Source organism: Equus asinus, chromosome 27, assembly GCF_041296235.1.
Source record: "Equus asinus isolate D_3611 breed Donkey chromosome 27, EquAss-T2T_v2, whole genome shotgun sequence".
In the NCBI taxonomy this organism is placed as follows: domain Eukaryota; kingdom Metazoa; phylum Chordata; class Mammalia; order Perissodactyla; family Equidae; genus Equus; species Equus asinus.
This window is the reverse complement of record NC_091816.1, coordinates 26006298-26028264: the sequence shown is the minus strand read 5'-3', so window position 1 is coordinate 26028264 and position 21967 is coordinate 26006298. Positions and strand designations below refer to the sequence as shown.

General features: G+C 36.7%; 1 protein-coding gene across 19 annotated transcripts in view; it reads left to right on the top strand.

Annotated features, from left to right (window-relative positions):
* TENM3 (teneurin transmembrane protein 3) overlaps positions 1-21967 on the top strand; it is a 579767-nt gene that overhangs the window by 521436 nt on the left and 36364 nt on the right. For 8 of the 19 annotated variants that reach the window (XM_070499641.1, XM_070499650.1, XM_070499649.1 and 5 more), the window contains 7 exons: positions 2611-2878; positions 4242-4385; positions 8778-9027; positions 9734-9754; positions 18014-18246; positions 19330-19484; positions 20257-21131. In XM_070499641.1, the coding sequence (XP_070355742.1) occupies positions 2611-2878; positions 4242-4385; positions 8778-9027; positions 9734-9754; positions 18014-18246; positions 19330-19484; positions 20257-21131 (1946 nt within the window). The remainder of the gene's footprint in view (positions 1-2610; positions 2879-4241; positions 4386-8777; positions 9028-9733; positions 9755-18013; positions 18247-19329; positions 19485-20256; positions 21132-21967) is intronic. The other 11 variants (XM_070499652.1, XM_044760490.2, XM_070499647.1 and 8 more) reach the window with 3 other exon arrangements.

Sequence of the window (21967 nt, the reverse complement as noted above, 5' to 3'; positions counted from 1 at the left end):
AAGAGAGGTCAATTCCTAAGAAAACCAAAGAAAGCATCACTGAGGAGGTTGACCTTAGAAAGGGTTGAAAGGATGTTTCAGATTGAAGATGTGTGAGCAACAGCATGATGGTAAAAGCACATGATGTTGTATAAAAACTGGTGAAGGATTTAAATCTAGGGCATATAAGGGGAAAGAGTGGGGCCAGATTATGAATGGCCCTGAAATACCATACAATGGAGACCTTGAATTCTTTAGGCAATATGGAACCAGGGGACCAATGACTTTTTTCAGCATTTCTCAAAAGCTAACTCAAGTAACAAAATGCGTAGTTGATTGAAGGAGACAAAGAGATCACTGAACAGACTAGTGCTCACTTTATTTCCATACTTATCCAACGCTCAGATGGAGAGGACCCAACCATCACAATGGTGGTGGAAATGGAGAAGAGGGAACAGATGAGACAGAGATTTGGAAGGTAGAGTTGGCAGGACATAGTTTCTAACTGGAGGCTTACTGGGGTCGAGAATGGGGCTTGCAGATCATGCAGCTGGCAAGAAAATAGGCTTAATGGTTTATTTTTCCACTCTGGCTGGATTTACTCTTCCCACCAATGCAAAATAACATGGTCAAGTTAAGTTACGTAGGAGAGATGCATACGTTAATGAACTAAATTACAGATATTTGTTCCATGGAAGTGGGTTACTGATGACAAAGACAATATAACCAGTTATTAAAATTAGGAATAACACTTGATATTTTGAAATAGAGAAGCACCTCCTACAAGGTCTTAGGAAATATATATTAGTGAAAGACTGCCTTACATATAGAAAACCTATCAAATTTATGAGAAATTATTTTGAAAATAAATTAAGAGGAAATAAATTCCATGCTTTAGGGTTCCGTCACTTATATTTTCAGGGCCATTCAGGAGTCACAGGATCTATTTTTCAAACTAACCCGTTTCACCTCAATGGTGGGAGAACAGCGAGTTCTGTTTAGATTTTCACCCTACACTCCTCCAGAAGTACTGTCAACCTTAAATGTAATGGTTTCCCTGAGTCAATGGAGCTCTAAAAAGTTTCTGTCTGTTTATAAACTATTTCGCTTAGACAGTTTGCGGTTGAATTTGTTCGATGTGTTTGTTAAGCAAAACCCCAACTGTAATAAATTGGTAAATCTGCTATAGCATAGCAATGCCTTCTTAATCTATTACATTGCATCACGTCCCTCTTCATGGCAACACTGACTCACCATGCCAGCATGGACATTTGCTTAGTTCATTGTTTTGTGCTGCTTCCAACTGTGTGATTGTTTATATTGAAACTGACAGCTATGCCCTCAGTATCAAGGATTCTACTCACTAGAATTTGGAGATGACAGGTATACATCATTTCTAACGGTTTTATGGGAGAGGAGTTGAGGGGGAGGGGAAACACGACTGAACATTGAATCACTATTCACAGATTTTTCTAACACAAAAATGTAGTCCTTTGTGTATGAATAATGAATCTTAATATGGCAACGATGAGGAATCCTTTGAGGATGCTATTTAATTCTTAGTTGAGAAAGTATGAGTTCTTGATGCAGGTTCTTGAACATGGATAGCCTTGCACTTTAAAATGTATTTAATAAGCTGATGAAGAGCTATTATTATTAAGCACACTAATAGAGGTATTAGTAAGTTGAATCTGAACTGTTCAGAAAGACTTTGTATACCACATAAAATATACTTTTCAAAATGATTAAAATAATGTTTTGGCGTAATATATTCTGCCTATGTCAGTATAAATTCATTGAGCTAGTCACACTGATGGATAAACTGTAGAGTTAAGAATATGATTTTTACAAATTTCTAAAGGAGATCATTCTTATGCAGGTAATTATATTAACTTTTAATTCAAAAAGTATATATTGAATTCAGTATATATGTATTTTGTGTGCATTCGATAATACACTAATTGTTTTCTGGGGGGAAATTTACACAGCTTTAACATATTAGTTCATTTACCATCATATCAGAAATCAGTGGTGAGCCCTAGCTCAATGTTGAACTAATTATGAAAGTAGGCTATTGTTCTATTACCTTTCAACATGGAAATGGAATTTGCTACAATTTAATCCAAATGTGTTGGTCTTTTTTGTTATCATTCCTGTCGTTATAGGATGTGACCAGTCAGCTGACGAGGCCATGGGCATAGGTTTAATCCCCAAACGAGCCAGCTGGCGTAGGCCAGATCTTTGGCCTAGACCACATCCCTGTTCTGAGCTAACCATCTTACAGATGTCTGCTCTAATTCTCCAGGGCGGCTGGGGTGAAAGATGGGTTAGTGAGAATCCACTGTGACTCTAAGCCAACAAGTCAGTGCATGTCAGCCTGATGGAGCAGTCACACTGTTTCCTGTGTGAGGAGTAGCGACCGAGGTGTGATTAACTCAGAATAAATGACATGAAGCTTTTAGGAGGAATAAAATTGGGCTGGCAGCAGAGTTCTTTTTAATTATTGAATGAGATAGTTCAACTGCATATTTGTGAATAGTGATTCTTTGGTGTCTTGGTTTATTTGCTCTACTAGCTTCTTTTAAATATATCGTAGCTGGTAGTCATACCTTCTGCTTTATTCAAACCTAGGTACTCCATGAAGAAACCACAATTCCTGGAACAGATCTCAAACTGTCCTACTTGAGCTCCAGAGCTGCAGGATATAAGTCAGTTCTCAAGATCACCATGACCCAGTCCGTTATACCATTTAATTTAATGAAGGTTCATCTTATGGTAGCTGTAGTGGGAAGACTCTTTCAAAAGTGGTTTCCTGCCTCACCAAACTTGGCCTATACTTTTATATGGGATAAAACAGATGCATATAATCAGAAGGTCTATGGTCTGTCTGAAGCTGTGGGTAAGTTCCATATAAATATATGCTGCATCAAAAAAAATTGTCCTGAAGTCAGAACTAACATAAAATTAATTGTAACACATGGAAATCAATGGATGAACAGATAGGAAGGCAGTAAGGTTGTTGTAGGTAAGCAGTAAGCGGGTTGGTTTAGATCTGCCATGGGAAAAAGGAATGTGTTCCCTCTGACAAAAGGAGAAAGGGTCCATTTTTCTGGTTGAAATTGTGTCTTAGAAGAATGTTCTGAATGAGAGTTCAGGTCGTCATATCCTTTTTTTCGTGGTTTTGTTTTTTCTTATTGTGTCCCTTTTTTCTTTTTCTTCTTTTCTTTATAACAGTATCTCCTTGGCTTCCTTATTCTTTTTTATGTTTTCTGTATCTAACAACAAGTGTAAGTTCAACTTATAATGATATTTAACAGGATATCAGACAACATCTGTGTCCAAAAATTATGTCAGCTCCTTTGACTGAATTCAGTTCAATCCATTCAATTCAATTCAGTTCAGTCAATTCAGTAGAAGGATAGTCTTAAAACATCAGTCAAACCAGTTGTTTCTCTGAACGACTGGACAATACAAAGTTTGACTTGTGAGATACGTAAAGTACAGCTTCAAGCTCAGGCTCAGAACATCAAAAACTAAAGGATAACATGTATGTTGTTCTGGTAGCTTTTACCTGAAAATATGATAAACGTTTTATTCTGAAATTAATATATAATTTGGACTTGAATTAATTCAAATCAATCAGACAATTGTCCCTTCTCCCTTCACTTTATTCTAAATTTTCAAATCCATGTTTCATTGTGAACTCTGAAGCTTTTCATTTGTCATTTGTTCATATTAATTTACTGCTAATTTTACTGTTCATTCTTGATAGTACCATGTGAATATAATGTCATAATCTGGCCATCTTTTTTGCTCTATTGGACCTTACTTAGTGTAAATATTTTCCAGAACTTAAAACCCTTGGAAACTAAACAGCTCTAGCTATTCAGGGAGCAAATATCATTTTTAGTTGTTACCATCTGGTCACCATTTGGGGCTGGTTGATCGATCTAATTACTTAACCAGTTGCCCAGTGTGAACTTCATTTTGTGCTGTGAACCCCTTGTAAAAGAGTGATGTGGGAAAAAATACTAGTTTTCTATTAAATCAGTACAAAAATAATGTTTGGAGATCATTTTTTTAGAAAACCACCTTTTATATGATCAAATCTTCTCATATAAAAAAATAAACTCTGCTCATAAATAAGTGGAAATATAGTCTCGGAACACAATTGTGGAAAAAGCAGTTTTATCAAAATAATAAAATAAATTGCATTTCTGCCTGTAGTTGAGAAGATGAACTGTGACTTGTTTTGATTCCAGTGTCAGTCGGATACGAGTATGAGTCGTGTTTGGACCTGACGCTGTGGGAAAAGAGGACCGCCATTTTACAAGGCTATGAATTAGATGCTTCCAACATGGGTGGTTGGACGTTAGATAAACATCATGTGTTGGATGTTCAGAATGGTAAGACCTTGTTCACAGACAGTTAATATTGTTCACCTTCAAACTGATTAGATTGCAGCAACGTTTTATCCTATGCATGCTGTAGGATTAGAATCAGAAGAAAAAAATAAAGATATATTTTTTAAAACTATAAAAGCTTCACGTGGAACTACATAATATTCTTCTCATGAACTGTTTTTGTATATCCATCTCCAAAATAGTTTCACCATTGGAATGTAAGGGACTGACTTTGGTGCAGCATTGAAAGGACTCTATGTGGGAGTCTTTGCCACAGATTCATCCAGGGATGTCTAATTCTACAGTAAGTCAGTGAATTGATCCCAAAAACTTTAGGAAGATTTATCAAAAAGGGAGGGAGGGGTATCTTTTTTGGAAGATTAGCCCTGAGCTAACTGCTGCCAATCCTCCTCTTTTTGGTGAGGAAGACTGGCCCTGAGCTAACATCCGTGCCCATCTTCCTCTACTTTGTATGTGGGACGCCTGCCACAGCATGGCTTGACAAGCAGTGCTAGGTCTGCACCCGGGATCCGAACCCACAAACCCCTGGCCGCCAAAGCGGAACGTGGGAACTTAACCACTGCGTCACCAGGCTCACCCAGGATTTTTTAAAAAGTCAAGAAAAAATAAAAATCCTTGCGACTACCAAAATATTCCTAATAGAGTTAATCCTTAGATAGTCTATTCTGAAGGTCTAGATTTTTTTTTCAGTTCTTGTTAGACTGTGTATTTGAGAAAATAAGTATTCTCCCACTCAGATTGGGTTGACTTTGTAAATATTAGGAAAAAATGAATAAAGCAAGAAAGAAAAAATGAGAAAAAAGCAAGAATCAAGGGTATAACTTGTAGTAGCTTTTATAATATAAGTGAATATGCTCTGAAAAAACTTATTTCAGGCATCACAAACCAAAAGAGATAAATTACTTGCAAAATGTGACCAGCTTAATCTCATAAAGAATATTATTTATATTAAACAAATTCTATTGTCTTTACATTTGGCCCATATGCTGGCTGCATCTCAGATAATTTATAGGTACTTAGCTAGAAAAGCTGAACCTGAAGGTAACGCACTCTAGCCTCCTATCCTAAACCACATCATGCTAGTAACTCTACTCTCCTTTTACAAATATCCAGAGGAGACTTCACATTTTTGGCAAAATAATCTGGCTTTCGACTTCGCAGAAGTTTTTGACTATTCAGAATGTTGAATTGAGCATGCAGTACGACTAAATGTTTAACTATGATTAGTGGTCATTTTTCAGATTAATGTTGCTTTGATATTCTTTTCTTTTTTTAAATTTTTTGTTGGAGAGGATACATGTTAAACCTGCAAATACACTAAATGTAAGGAAATTTCCAAGCCAAGGCTTGAAAATGCTGGTTGGTACTTTACTTCCGGAAGAGAATAGTACAGAACAAATCAATAGTAAGAAAAAAACAAAACAGAAAGACCCTTTCCACCTTTCCTATTTGGGGCAGTACTAAACTCTGCTCCATTTCCAAGTGTGCCCTGGACATCAGGTTGTAGTTCATTTTGCATCGCTGAAGATTGGGGGCAGAGCTGATGACTAGTGCCACATGCGGCACACACTTTGGAAAAGTGGGACTCCCAACCAAGGAGGACGCTCCGTATGTTATCCCTAATCATCAGCGGTGTCTGGGCAGTGCTAGTTTCAGTCTGTTATGTTAGTAACACGAGGCTTCATTGTGGTCTTTCAAAATGCAAAGCCATGTGCCGGCCATCCTAGGAACTGGTCTTGATTAAATTATTTGAAATTGTATTTCCCACAGTTTGACATATCGCTATATATTCCTTCAGAAGTTATTTACAAACAAAACTGGGGGAACCTCTCTAGCTGCATGTTAGTTATTACGAGAATAATAGTTTGCTCCAGGATTTCACCCAGCAGATTATGAACCAGTAGGGAGACTACACGCTAAGAGCTCCAGGAAAGCCCGTACCTCTGTAATTCAACACTGTTAGGATACCCAATACTCAGGATAGTAAGTGGGTAGATTGAGAAACTTGTAGATATTCTGTGTCTGTATATATAATAAAAATACACACATATACACACACACTCTACCAGAATAGTACATAGAGTTAGCTTTTATTAAAATATCAGGTCAGATGTAAAAACTAGACTACCCAAGATTCTGTCCTCCAAAAAATGTTATTTTATAAAATATATGTTATTTTAATATTTTTAAATAACATGTTATTTAAAATATGAGGTAACCTAATTCACAGAGTGAACGGATTGTGATTTCAGATTTTATCCAAGAACAGTTTGACAAGTAGTGCCTTTTCGAAGTGACATGTGTCTAATTGAATAAGCAGAGTGATTTGTAATCATGACAAGGTGGACAAGCTATGAAAATGTATTAAGGAAGGAGAGAAGGCAAAAATGTAGACAGCGACAGGTGTTTGTGCAGGCACCCTGAAACATGGAAATAAATACTCTAATGTTCATCATTCCCCTCTGACGTAATAATGGGGGAGAATCATGGAGGACCAATCGTTCAAAGTCATGACCGAATCAATCAGGGGCAATAGAGCAGTAGGCTGGCTTGTAGGATTCTTCTGATGAAAATTACAGAACCGGCTCTTCTAGGAAATTATAGTTCAGTAATTGTCCACTAATGCAATCATAGAAAGAAGGATCTTAGATATCATTAATGTATTCTTTGAATATTCAAGGCAAAATGCATTTCATCCGTTGTTACGATCCAGCCATATTTGGAGTATTTTTCCTTAAATTTGAATAAACCTGTTTTGATCTTTCCTGACTTCCCTTTGTAAATTTGCTATGATTGTTACATCACCCAAATAGCAAAGCATTAAGAGAGTAATCACAGAATTCGTCTGAAGTGTGCTGAGCTGTAAGGGGAACATAGTTATTCTGATCTCTTCTTCACTTGAAAATTATCCCAAAGTGGGAGAAAGAAATACTGTCTCAAGTTTCCTGTTTGTACTTTCATGGGATTGATTTTTTTAACAGTATATTTGCTAAAAAGTGTAAGCATTGGCTGGTTTGGAGAACACTTTAAAACGTAGAACATTCAATGAGAATAACATGTACAGCTCTAAAGTCAACACAGCAGGTAGTTTATACAGATAATAACACATTGAGAAGTGTCACAAAATACGTATGGAACAATAACAGCTGACCACCCAGTGTACATCAGACCAAATGAAACCATTGATCTATATGTAATAATCGTAAATGAATGAATTTAGAATCTCAACTCAAATATAGTTTCTAACCATGAAAATACTTAATATTCATTTGGAATTTTTTTCTCAGGTTTTCATTGAAGATCGTAATGGAGCAGTGGCATTTTGTCTTCTTAAAATTATTGGCACTCTCATACCTTAAAGCAGAGTACACTTGAAATAATAAGTTGCCCTTCCACAACAATTTTGTAAAGTTTGAATTTTTGCATAACTGTGGATATATGCATTCTTATAGCAAACAAGAATATAAGCAAGGAGAATATTCTTTGACAGTATAGTAGTATAATGGAAGTTTGATATATATTTTCTAACTTTGTTTTCCATGAAGTATTTTTAACTTTTTAAAATCAATGATAAACTCATAAGGAAGAAATACATATTTACGATGCACATTTTTATGAATTGGATTAATATATAGTATTTTAACATCATTTAACAATTAGGCAAACTTGTTCTTCCCTAAAGAACGTTATGTAGAGCCTAATTCTCAAATTTGGTTGCACATAGGGATCATCTGGAGAGTTTGTTTTGTTTTGTTTTGTTTGAGGAAGATTAGCCCTGAGCTAACATCCATGCCCATCCTCCTCTATTTTGTATGTGGGACCCCTGCCACAGCATGGCTTGATAAGCAGTGTGTAGGTCCACGCCCAGGATTTGAACCAACAAACCCCGGGCCACTAAAGCGGAGCACTCAAACTTAACAACTACACTGCCACGGGGCCGGCCCCTGGAGAGTTTTTTAAAATCTCAGTGCCAAGTCTGCACCCCAGACCAATTAAATCAGAATCTCTCAGGGTGAATTCAAAGCTTCAATATTTTTTACAGCTCCCCATTCAGTTCCAATATGGAACCAAGTTTGAGAATCACTGACGTTGAGTACTGGGGTTTTTAATTTTTCTTGTTCATCGTTGCTTCTTTCACCAGACATTCTTTAAATCCAGAACGGACAGCATTTTTTTATATATATCCTATATGTTTTGTCATATAATCCTTTATACTAGGTAATTGAACGGAGTTCTTTCCAAGAGAACTTTAAATAAAAGCTTTCCCAGTCCAAATCGAAAAGACACTGAATTGTAGTTAGCTCTCTAGTGAACGTGTTTACTTTTCATCTTTACTCTTTTTATCATGAGAAAAATGCATCTTATTTCTTCTAGGTATACTGTACAAGGGGAATGGGGAAAACCAGTTCATCTCGCAACAGCCTCCCGTCGTCAGTAGCATCATGGGCAACGGACGAAGGCGCAGCATCTCGTGCCCAAGTTGCAATGGTCAAGCTGACGGTAATAAACTGTTGGCCCCAGTTGCATTAGCTTGTGGGATCGATGGCAGTCTATATGTAGGGGATTTCAACTATGTTCGGCGGATATTCCCTTCTGGAAACGTAACAAGTGTTTTAGAACTAAGGTATGTCTTTCCTTAATTGGGGATTTTAATCAAAGCTAAACATGCCTTTATAAAAAAAAATGCTGAATCTAATGTACTAATTTATTTATTTAAATATATCTTCCCAATGTTTAAAATTCTCCCTAGAAAGAAGTTGGATTGTTGGTTAAAGTTAAGAAAAGCAGAAGACATATATATTGTGGCATAAATGTACAAAAGAGTGTAAAGTTACCTCATACATAAACTGTCTCACTGATTCCAGTGAATTTTCTAGGCTTCGATAGGATCGAACTATGATTTTTAAATCCCTTTAGTCGTCTTTAGAATAACCTTGTGATATAGGTTGTTGCTCTTTTATCTCACAGTGACTGAAAGTAAAGCATGAAATACGTTCCTACGATATCAGGGCATAATAGTAAATGAACTGAGACTATAACTTTCAAGTAGAATATTGGATCTTCAAGTTGGGTTAACCCAGGAACAATAATGACAATAAAGTAACAAATTGTTGTCTTTGCCTTGTTCATTTGTGTGTGATTATCGAAATCATCCTATTTGGTAAATTATTTGATAAGCCGTGGCCTAAAAAATTCATTTCCAGTGTTATTTCTGCTTAAGTGGGCAATTTCCATACAAATAACTAAAATCTCAGTCTTCAACTCATTATATTTTAGAAACCTTTTCTAACTCTGCTTTCTTTTCACCTTTTTTATCTGCTTCCACCAAGAAATAAAGATTTTAGACATAGGTAAGCATCTTGCTTAAAGGTTGTTGTGTATTTTCAAATGTCCTTTTTACATTTCACTGTGACTCTCTGACACTGTTTTCTAAGAACATTTCATCATGAGAGGGGAAATGCAGTATCACAGAACATCTAAGGAATTAAAACTGCTTAAATGCACTATTATTATATAATATATTGCAATGTATATTATGCCATATATATACAATATAATTTGAAAAATATTTTCAAGTTGGTTAATAAAGTAAATTTCATTGGAAAAAATTATTATATTATTATAGTGAACATCTCTAACAAAAAATTCTTCAAATGTATGATATGGCGGAGGGCACCTGTGTAATCATTCAGGTTAGTAGTAGTTAATTTTCTAAACATCAGTTAGACTTGCACAATCTAAGCCATGTTGAACAAAACAAAATTTGAAGCACAGTAGAGTTTAAAGAAAGTTTAGTTTGACCAATAGCCAGGGCAGATCCTGGTTTATTGGGCCCAAAGCTTATTCACTTTGGGGGCCTCTGTTTAAGGAAAAGAATCTAAAAAATTTTACTTTGGCAAATTTTTTAAAATGTAACACTGTGTGAACATATTGCCAGGGCCCTCACTGGGCTTGGCTAGAACCCATACAAGTGAGGGGCCCTAAAGCTTAAGGTTTATTAACTTCCCAGTAAATTCATCACTGCTGTGTTTTCCTAAGTTGAGAGAGTTACCAGATTTGAGTTTTAAGAAGTAATGTTTTCATTGATATTATTATGGAGGAAAAGACTTTCCTCAGAGCTAAGGATGAATGCAGTTGAAGCAAATATATAGATTGAAAAGTTTTTCCTTTTCTATTTGCTGTGTACACTTAACTGGGGAAGATACAGGAAAAGCTTTTATATGGATACTTTTGACTGAAAATTTTTCCTCGGGACAGCAAGAAAGGGGAAAAAGCAATACGTTTTAAAGTAAAGCTAGTAAAAAACAAGACATACTGGACATGCTAGATCTAGTTTGGCCATTAAAATATCTAATGAAATGATAACAGATGGAAAAACTAGTGATATTTTGTATGAGATCCTTGAGATGAATAAATCAATGTAACCCATTTAAACCGTTGTGTGGAGATTAACAACTAGGAAATAAAAAGCAAAGTTCTACTGAAAGATGTATGGCTGTTGCCTGTCAATATGACCAGGCGTATTTTCCTGAGATCCCCTGTTGATCTTGTACTATCAGCTAATAGCTCAGTCACGTGCTAAGATTAACAGTATGTTTCTCTGGACTATTGAGCATGCAAAGCTCTACTATTAGAAACCACAGCAGAATACCAAAATTTTTCTGGCCTTGCCCTCTTGGTAACTGTGGAGAAAAGAGGAAAGACAAACAGATGTATACACCAACTAAACGTGAAAATGCTGGAGGCAAGACAGGAAAAACTATCAGAGCAGATGCCTTTTAACAAGCTAGCCTATTACATGCCAGGCAGGGCGCCAGATATTTTATATATGTTATTGCAGATGCACACAACAGTCCTTCAGGGTTCCAGATGAGGTCATTGAGGCTCAAGGAGGTTACATATCTGCCCCAAGATGCATAACTAAGAAACGGGGAGCAGAGATTTGAACCACTGTAAAAGGTGTGTTCTTTCCACTACTCCACGCAGCCAGTTATGTGTCCAAATGGCTAGGTTTCCATGAGATAATTCCCTGGGTATGCAACAAGCTAGATTTATTTCACAATCATTTCACAAATTACTTGGAGCTATAATCTGTTTCACTGGGGAAAAAAATCTGTGAAATTAGAGCTATATTATTATTAACAATATTTTATAATGTGTACTCATTATGTGCTAACTCATGGTGTTTGGCACTGATACTCGTTGTAACCCCTCTCTCATGATCCTCCTTAACCTTTCTCCTCTGTACATTATTCTGGCTAAGTTTGGACTCCTTTATTTTCTTTATGCACCATGCATGTAAAATACACTGTTTGGGTTTTATATTGGTATTCCTCTTTATTAAATCACTGTTAACTGATCACTTACCATGTGCTACTACTTTGACAAACAGTAGCATAAGGCAAAGTCCGTGCTCTCAGAGCTCACAGTCCAGTAGGGGAAATAAGATATATATGTAACCGACTAAATAGCATTATCCATATCGTTCTTTGATGCTTAATCATGTCCATGGCTTATACCGTGAGAATAATTCTGTGGAGGAAGAGACTAGGGAGTGTGGTAAGGAAAAGTTTCACGGAAGGGGTGATATTTGACCTAGGTCTAAAAATGAAGTCTGCTTAAACAGAACAAGAAGAAGAAAGAGAAGGACAGTCATGAAGAAAGAATATAGAGCAAGTCAAGTTACAGGGGTCTGCGAAGGAGATAAGCAAGATAGGTTCTGAGATGAATCAGAGCCACCTGAACGTGGAGCAGGGGATTCATGTTGGTAAAAAGGAGAGATACAGGGAGAAAGGCAGATTGGGGTCAGATTGCTTAGGACCTTGAATGCTCTAAGGAGTTACTCTTCTATCCTATAGGACAACAGAGACAGTGGGGAACCGTTTTCTGATCTTGAACAAGATCATGGTATACTCAAAGTGGCCTTTTAGGAAGATTAATCTGGTATCAGTGTTCAGTGTGACTTGAAGATTAGTTAGAAAGATGTTACATGAAACCATGAGATGCTAGTGTAGGGGAGGAAGACAATTCCTCTACTCTTTAGGTCCTTCTGGCTAAGAAAGATTAAATTAAATTGAAATGAGACAGCATAACGGGAGAAAATCGAAGTTTAATAACGTGTATACATGGGAGAAACCAAGGAAAACTAACTCACCAGAATGGCCAAAGCTGCCGCCTTAAATACCATCTTCAGCTAAAGACAAAGGAGGATGTTGAAGACTTCTGAGGGGAGGAAGGCAGCTTACATGGAGATGGAAATGCAAATATTTGTTAAACAGGTGTTTGCTGGGCTGTCTATAGACAATGTGACCCAAGAGACACATTTTACATTGCACTACATGTGTATTATGGTATTAGCTTATGGTATTACTGTGGTGTTAGCTCCTTCCTGGAACAGGCCTTCTATCTTAAATTATTTTAGGCAGTTGGAGGGAAGGTCAAAATTTCTTGAGTCTTTTGTTCTTAAAAACAATCAAGGCAAAGAGACATATTTTGGGGTGGCCAATTCTGATCCCCCACACTAGGTACCAAAAATAGGATGGCTAGCAATGAAGGAAATCGACCAATAAAATAAAGGAGGGCAGAGAAGGGACACACTGTACACGGGTGATAAGGAAGAGGAAGATGTAGAAAACATCCAAGGTTTTTGACTCCAGGTCATCAAACAGATGAAAAAATCGTTGACAAAAATAGAGATTCCGTTAGCTTAATAATTAATTAAGCAAAACTGACTTAACAAAAGCAAGATGTTTCAGCTCATTGAAACTTCCTCATTTAGCTTAAAAAATTAAAATTCTTTTCAGGTGACTCTTCCTTTTTGCCTACCTATGTCATCTCTCTTTTACTGGCTGATAGGATCTGCCTGGCTTCCTCCTTATCCCCACTTTCCTGGCTAGCATAAAAGTAATGAGAGGCTTAGGAATAGGTGATTGGAAGAAAAAGAAATTGAAAAATGTGTCTAAGCCTATAAAAATGAACACTGTGGTCAGCTGTTAATGATTAAGTAAAAAATAAAACTGCATGCTTCTTGTCCTCGTACCAAGTTTCACATACTATCAACAGCCTCATTAATTGGACTAATGGAAATAATTAATAAAAATATTGAATAACAAAATAAATATAAAAACACATAGTCTTTATTATTTTAAAATTCAAAGTATTCTGTCATGCCAAATTTAATAAGAACTGCCAGGATATTATATCAAATAAAAGTCCCTAGCTACATTTTAATGAAAAGATATAAACACTACTCAATCAACATATTAAGTTTTTTACATAAGAGGAAGCTTCTGAAATGCTTGAAAAATAAGTTTCTCTTAGATATGCTAAATATTTCCCCCTATGATGTTTATAGTATTAGTTTGCTAACAAATCTTTTTTGTGGGTAGTAAATTTTAGCTTATCCCTGTTCCAATTCTTTAAAATTTCAAAATAAAAGAACTTTAATTAACTAATACCAGCCAAGGGGCACTGAAACATGTAGGACCGAAAATCAACTTTGTGAATATTATATTACCAATTAAAAGATCAAAGAAAGTGTCAATTACAGGTCTGTGAATTTGAATCAATTAAAGTTTAGATACAAAATCGTAAAGAATTGGTTCAGCACTTCTTATTGACTTAATATTTAAAAATCAAGCAGGCACAGAAATATCACATTCCAAAGTTCTGCTTATGATAATCTAAACAGTCTTTTGGTAGCTGGCAAACAGGTAGCCTACTTTTTCGCATAAATATAAATATAATTAATAAAATAAAAATAAATAAGCATAAATATAATTTACGCTTCTTCAAATGGTCTGGGTTCTAAGCGCTGTGGCATAATTTCCAACTAAAAAGATAAAAGTGCTGATAATATCTATTCTATACCTTCTTCCTTGTGAATGTTTCTCTAATCTAAGAAGGCTGAATTATGACAAAATGGATGAGCAAATCTAGTCTGCCTTTACCCCCGGATCTGGGTCTAATTGCATAAGACCGTAGAGAAGGTGGCTTGATAAAATCGATGATCTACACGATTGAATGCATCAAGAAGCAAGATACAGAATACTAAAGGTTCTTAACTTGATCTCAGTTTCTTTGGTTTTGCTGCTGTCCATCAAAATCTGAGCGTTATTTTGAACCTTTCTGAAATGAAAATCTCAAAGGCTGTTGTGCTCCTCCTTTTGAACAGATTCCCCCAAATTGTGCCTTTTGTAAATTCTTGCCCTCCAGCTGCCAGCGGCAAATTGTTTTCAGTCATCGTAGGCTCACATCTTTACACGAGTTATATTACGGATCTGAACACTCACCTCTCTTTGTACCACCGCACCAGCCTCTCTAGTGCTTTGGCTTTTCGGGAATTTGGAGAGCAAGTACCAGCTCACCCTGTCAGAAAACTCTCTCTGCTTAAATTGGGTGTCCTTGAATCCCAGGCCCATGGCACATACTGCTCGGAGCTTCTCCGCCACCAGTCTGTCAACTACACATTTCCACACCCACTTTTTTTCCTTTTGGTCTTTCAGTACTGATCCCCCTTTTCATTTAAGAGAGGCTGGGATCTAAGAACCAGCTCTAATTTGCCAGCCTAGGCTGCTCTGCAGAGAATTTACCCAATTCTCATCTCCCACCATTCTGGAGGGACTATTTCCAGAGCTGAATTGTTTTCTCCAGGGCCACATGCTCCTCCACATGTTTCTTCCAGACGATAGAGTTGTGTGCAAAATTAGACCTTTCATTTGATGGACATTTTTAAAACCATTGGTATATGTTGCTTGATTTAGAAATTTCTGTATCTTCAAGGAAGGAGTTGTTTCAAGACAGGAAATAGCAAATATAAGCACCACTTTGGACATTTTGTTATTACTATCTTACTAAAATAAAACCAACGCCCATAAAGGCAAAGCTTATGACCTGAACCAGTCTGTTATTTTTGCACCAAGAAAACTCATGCCGTAGCTAAAGAATGTCACTACTACTCAAGCAGCCACCTTGAAATCTCTTGTTTTTTTCCCTCAAAATGAGGAACATTGTGAAAAAGCATACATGATTCATTTTCCTTTAGCATCATTACTCTAGAAATAATTCAGAGTGGATGTTTTCAGAAAGGTCTGCATTGTTTTAATAATTTAGGATGTTATAGTATAATAGGAGAACTGAGGATACAAATTTGAACCTATCCAGATTTAGATAATGTTTTTCCTTATTAACATTTTCAGAAAGCAAGTCAAGCTGTAGTTAACTACAATTATTGCACTTCTCTGTTGTGTAGAGTTACAAAGCAAAAGACTATTGCAGTGTAAGAGGAGAAAGAACACAAGCAAATATTAAGAGCAGCTAATGCTTATTGAGTATGTATTATGTGCTAGGCACTGTTCTAAGGATTTTCCATATATTAGTTCATGTAATCCTCTTAGATCCTATGAAATATATATGATTATTAGCACCTTTACAGATAAGGAATCTGAGGCACAGATAAGTTAGATAACATGCCCAAGGTCACACAGTTAGTAATGAAGCTAGGATTCAACCCCAGGCAAACTGGTCCAGAGATCATGCTCATAGATATAAAATGACAAGAAAATAAAGTGTGTGTGTGTGTATGCATTCATAACCAACTATACAACTATTCATAATTAGTATATAATCAGGGAGATAGGAAAGACTAGAGAAGTCTCTCCAACGTCATGTCTTTCAAAAGAGACCCAGCTTGATTGAACTGCAGCTCTGTCACCAACTATATAGACCTGAAAGGCCAGCTCTGCCAGTATCAGACGGTTTATAGAAAAACAAAACAAAAGCAAAAACCGCTATGAAATTGCTCTGAATGTTATATTGATATGTGACTTTTCACTTCATGGTGAAGTAATCAACCACCGCATTACAGAACACAATATGCCTTTTGCCGCATTTGAAATTTCAGGCATCAACTTAGAAAAATGATATGATAACACTTAGCATGGCAAGTTGATTATTTGGTATAACCCAGCATTCTGAAATGTTTTTGTTTCAAATGACTTGCACCTCTTTATGAGTTCTTCATATCACTTTTCACCCTTTCACACATGTTTACACACTCAAGACCTCTTGCACTAATCTGTCTCTTGTCACTAAAAGATCTGAAAGACTGGAAAGGAGACCCCAAAACTGACGGTTTTCAGGCCTTTGTGTGTCTCAGTATTTCTGTTGCCAACATCACAGCCATAGAGCTTTTCAGAGCTCCAGAACGTCCCTACAGACTCCATGAGTGGTCAGCCCTTCCACCAATGTGACAAACACTAGCAGAAACTAGAACCTATTATTTTAACAGCAGAATGTTGCAGGAACAATGAAATACGTATATTCCCCACTTAAAAGGAAGAGGTTTAAGTAGTGAGAATTGTTTCATTAGAACCTAATTAGCAATGAGAAAACTACTAAACCACTAGTCAGAATAAATATTTTCATATAGGTAGATTTATATTACATATTTTAGATATTCACATATAAAATAAATGGAAACAAAAATATAATTGTGTGTGTATGTGTAGAGAGAGAGAGAGAGAAAGAAGGAGGATGAATTAGTAAAACCAATTTTGTTATCCAAAAGTGTGGAATCTGGTGGATTCTTATCAGTGGACATCTTTGTTGGGACACCAAATCATTTAAACTCTTTTTAGAATTTTTTTCAGAAGGCGATATTGGCACATGGTACCAAATGACTTTCTAAGAATGTGGTGTTCAGTTTTTGTAAGGAGATTAATTTTTTAATTCCAACCAAGTGTCATAATTTGTTTATTCCTTGATAATGTTGGTCTTACCATTTTTTACAGGAAATGGGATATAAAATAGTTTACACTTGCACTACTTTACGTTTATAAAATTGAGGCATTGTGTTTTGTGAACAAATATCTGTATCTCACGAAATTCATAGACAGGTTTTAGAGCAGCTTCATTTACAAACTTTAAAAATAAAACTGATGGATCTAGCATTCTGACTCGTTGCCTTGGCCACCAACTGAGCCTGTCTCCTACCCTTGAATGACCTCATTTTAGTATTTAACCCCATAGCTCAGGAGAAACATTGTAACTGCATCAGATTACCTTTCTGGGTTGTGATAGAACAAGCAAGACAGACACAATGCTACATTTCTTCAGGGTCTGATTTGATTTGGTTTTGTAGCAAGAGAAAACAGCAGAGAATTCTCTGTGATGAAGTTCGAGTGAACTCAGTAGTATGTTATACTTCACAGGAGAGTTGCACAGAGACGCCCTTCCCCTGAAATAAACTTTATGTCTGTTACTCAAGGGCAATTTATTAGTGGCTTTGCATTGCACCAAAAATGTTTAGAGAACGCGCTTCTTTGTTTTAGGCTAGAGTCCTATTGCCTTCCAAAGGTAATTATTTTTTAAATGGCTGTCTTAACAAACTGTTAAACCCTCGGCAACAGGCAAGGAAGGAAAACAGTCATATCAGAGATGGCTACCAATTCTTTTAAGTCATTATTAAACATGCTGTTCATTTTCCAATCTGATAGGAGATTTCAGTTTATAATCCGTTTCTCATGGTCTGTTTTATTTTGCTTTTCATTTCTCTCCATGTATTAGGAGTAACCCTCTTGTGATGTTTATGTATGATCCTTTTTTTACAGCAGCAACCCAGCTCATAGATACTACCTTGCAACTGATCCAGTCACGGGAGATTTGTATGTTTCTGATACTAACACCCGCAGAATTTATCGCCCCAAGTCACTCACGGGTGCAAAAGACTTGACTAAAAATGCTGAAGTGGTTGCAGGAACAGGAGAGCAATGCCTTCCCTTTGATGAAGCCAGATGTGGGGATGGAGGGAAGGCTGTGGAAGCCACACTCATGAGTCCCAAAGGTACCGGCATTTATCAATTTTTGGATTTCTTTTTATTAAAAAAAAAAAAAAGTGGAAAATCCATTTAGTGCCTGATTGTGTTTAATGCTGAGTCTAACATTTTACCCTCAACTGTGTTCTGGAAAGCTGTTTCATGTCTAGTGTTTTCAAAAGGCATTTAGCGTGAAACTGCTAAAATCCTAAGTTGATTTTACAGTAAATATTGGGTTCTTGGCATTTTTTATTATCATACCATTTTTTCAACTTTTCAAAGAATAAAGCAACTACTCTGTATTATTCAGGTCACATCCTGTTAAACTTCAAGAAAGTGTCCAAATTCTTTCATTGTCCTGGAATTTCTTTGTCAGGAATGAATCCCAGGGCTCTTTAAAAAGCATCGCTAAGCAACCCTCTTAGCCCTCACCAGTTTGGAGCTGTTAAACTTTTGTTTCTATGCCATGGGAAAAAAAAATGCTTGCTGTGAGGAATTTCTGGAGGTAATAAGGGCTAAAATTCTATGTGATAAAGGTTTCTAGCTTTTAAACCAGCCAGGACTGACTCCTTGCTCATGTGTTGTGCCATTCATTATGGTGTTTCTTGGTTTGAGGCTTTCTTTCTTTTTCATTATAGCTAGTGACTATTATGTGAACAAGGCCTGGAAAGAAGTATTTGTTGTACTGAATTATTCATAATAGCAAATTTCATTGTGGCAAGGTCAACAAAACACTACCCTTAGCTTAGATCTATTTTTGTTAGAACATAGTTACTCTAAGTTCAGCATAACAGAATCTGATCGGTTTCTATAATTTATAGACAACAACATTATAATTTTATATTTAAAACACGGGCACTACATAGATGATTCACACACTAACCAGAGAGTCCTAGCAATTTGGGTTATTTCTTTATTACATTTTACATTTATTTGTGTTGTAAATGCTTATGTTGGGTTTTTCCTCGTGTGTTCACAATCTACACTCCTAGCTGCTACCCATCACCCATGTTATCCTGGGGTTAAATGTTGAGTTTAATGATGAGCCTAAATGTTTAATCAAAATTAATCATTTTTGAAAGATTAGTAACACTTACTTCTCTTGGATAAAGGAATGGCAATTGATAAGAATGGATTAATCTACTTTGTTGATGGAACCATGATCAGAAAAGTTGATCAAAATGGAATCATATCAACTCTCCTGGGCTCTAATGATCTGACTTCAGCCAGACCTTTAACTTGTGACACTAGCATGCACATCAGCCAGGTAGTTAAAATATTAAGCTGAATTGTTTGTTTATCTTCTAAGTGGCTTGATTTACTATGTCGGTAGACCCTGATGGCACCTGTTAACCTGTATATATGTGTGTAGTGGTAGTTCTGATAAAGCTGCTCCATTTAAATGGATCTCAGACACTAATAAAAAGTTATTTTCTTTTATAATTCTGCGTTTGATGAATTCGGTGAGATACAGAACAATTGTCACTAAGAAATGCTAAGCATTTGTAATAAAATGCCAGTAAAAGAGCAGCAGGCAGATATTCCAGAAAGAACAAAATAGCTTAAATCTCTAATCTTTTGATTGCATGAGCTCCTTAAATAGTAGCATGAACCTGCTATGATCAGTCCCAAGGGGCTTATATTTAGAATTAGGAACTTTACTATTGGCCTGATTGAAAACACAATAGAACGCTAATGTATTCCTAACCTAGAAAGCCCGACATTTGGTGGTTATTACTGCTAACGGGAACATATGTGTTCATATCTCATTGGTATCTATTAACTTACTACTAACAGGTTCATTTGCTATTTGGCTGTAACTTGCCAATGTTTTAATAAGTTGCATTCTTAAATAAAATATTTCCTATATTCGTCTCCACTCGAAATTTTTAAGTTTATTTTACTGTAGCTATTCAAAAAGGAATTTTGAAACAGTTTATCAAATTAAGGGTAATTTCCTCAAATGGTCTAATTTACTCTTCTAGCAAATTAACTGCAGTGCACTAGCTGACTAACCAGACCATTTCTTTTTTATTAAGGTACGTCTAGAATGGCCCACTGACCTAGCCATTAACCCTATGGATAACTCCATTTATGTCCTGGATAATAATGTAGTTTTACAGATCACTGAAAATCGCCAAGTGCGCATTGCTGCTGGACGGCCCATGCACTGTCAGGTTCCAGGAGTGGAATATTCTGTGGGGAAGCACGCAGTTCAGACGACACTGGAATCAGCTACTGCCATCGCTGTGTCCTACAGTGGGGTCCTCTACATTACTGAAACCGATGAAAAGAAAATTAACCGAATACGGCAGGTCACAACAGATGGGGAGATCTCCCTGGTGGCTGGAATACCTTCTGAGTGTGACTGCAAAAACGATGCCAACTGTGACTGTTACCAGAGTGGAGATGGCTACGCCAAAGATGCCAAACTTAATGCTCCGTCCTCCCTAGCTGCTTCTCCAGATGGTACCCTGTATATTGCAGACCTAGGAAATATACGGATCCGGGCTGTTTCAAAGAATAAGCCTTCACTTAACTCTGTGAACTTTTATGAAGTTGCCTCTCCAACTGATCAAGAACTTTATATCTTTGACATCAATGGCACTCACCAATATACTGTAAGTTTAGTCACTGGTGATTACCTGTACAATTTTAGCTACAGCAATGACAATGACATTACTGCTGTGACAGACAGCAATGGCAATACCCTTAGAATTAGACGCGACCCGAATCGGATGCCAGTTCGAGTGGTCTCTCCAGATAACCAAGTGATATGGTTGACAATAGGAACAAACGGATGTTTGAAAAGCATGACCGCTCAAGGACTAGAATTAGTTTTGTTTACTTACCATGGCAATAGTGGCCTTTTAGCCACTAAAAGCGATGAAACTGGATGGACAACGTTTTTTGAGTAAGTATATCAGAATTCTACTCTGATTATAAAATACTGTGATATAACAATATAATCTAAAATCATAATAATGTATTCTTAAAGAGAGGTGGGATCCAGGTTTTTTGGGGCCTGGAGCTTTTATAGTTTTTGGATCCTTCGTTTTGAAAAAAGAAGACAGAATTAGACTCAGGACCTTGGAAGGGACTCAAACAAGTGGGAAACCCTGAAGCTTAAGTTTCGTTAGCATCATGGTAAATCTACCTCTGCTTAAGGGTGAACGTGTTGCTTCATACAGACCTAGTACATTAGCAGCAAATCTTCTGAGAAACGTACTCCAACTTTGGTTGGGGGCTTAAACTCTTTGGGTTAACATTTACGCGTGTGATAAAGCTGACTGTGTTGGGAGCTGTCACTGAAGAGGAACTTTAAAACCATTTACAGTGAACTTAGCTGATTACATCAGTACCGCAAATGTTCTTCTGGTTAGTTATTGACAATCTAAACTGCACTGAAAAGACCCTCCCACTAAAAGCAAATCAGGAATTGCTGGGTGCTCTAAAAGCCTATGAAAAAGTATGAGACTCACCCAGCCAGGGCTTTCTACTAAATCTGTGGAGTAGTGGCCCAGGCAATGTGCTCTTTGAACAGGCACATTTTATGAGGTCGATTAGAACGAAAGGAGAATTAGCCGTTGTATTTTTTATGCTATATGTCCTTTGCAGTGAGTGCCTGTGTAAAATCATTTTCGATTACCTGTTCCCGTCACTAACATTGCACAAATCATAAGGAGAAATTAGATGTACAGAGATGGCATGTTGACAAATGCAAATGAATATTGAGAAATGAATATTGAG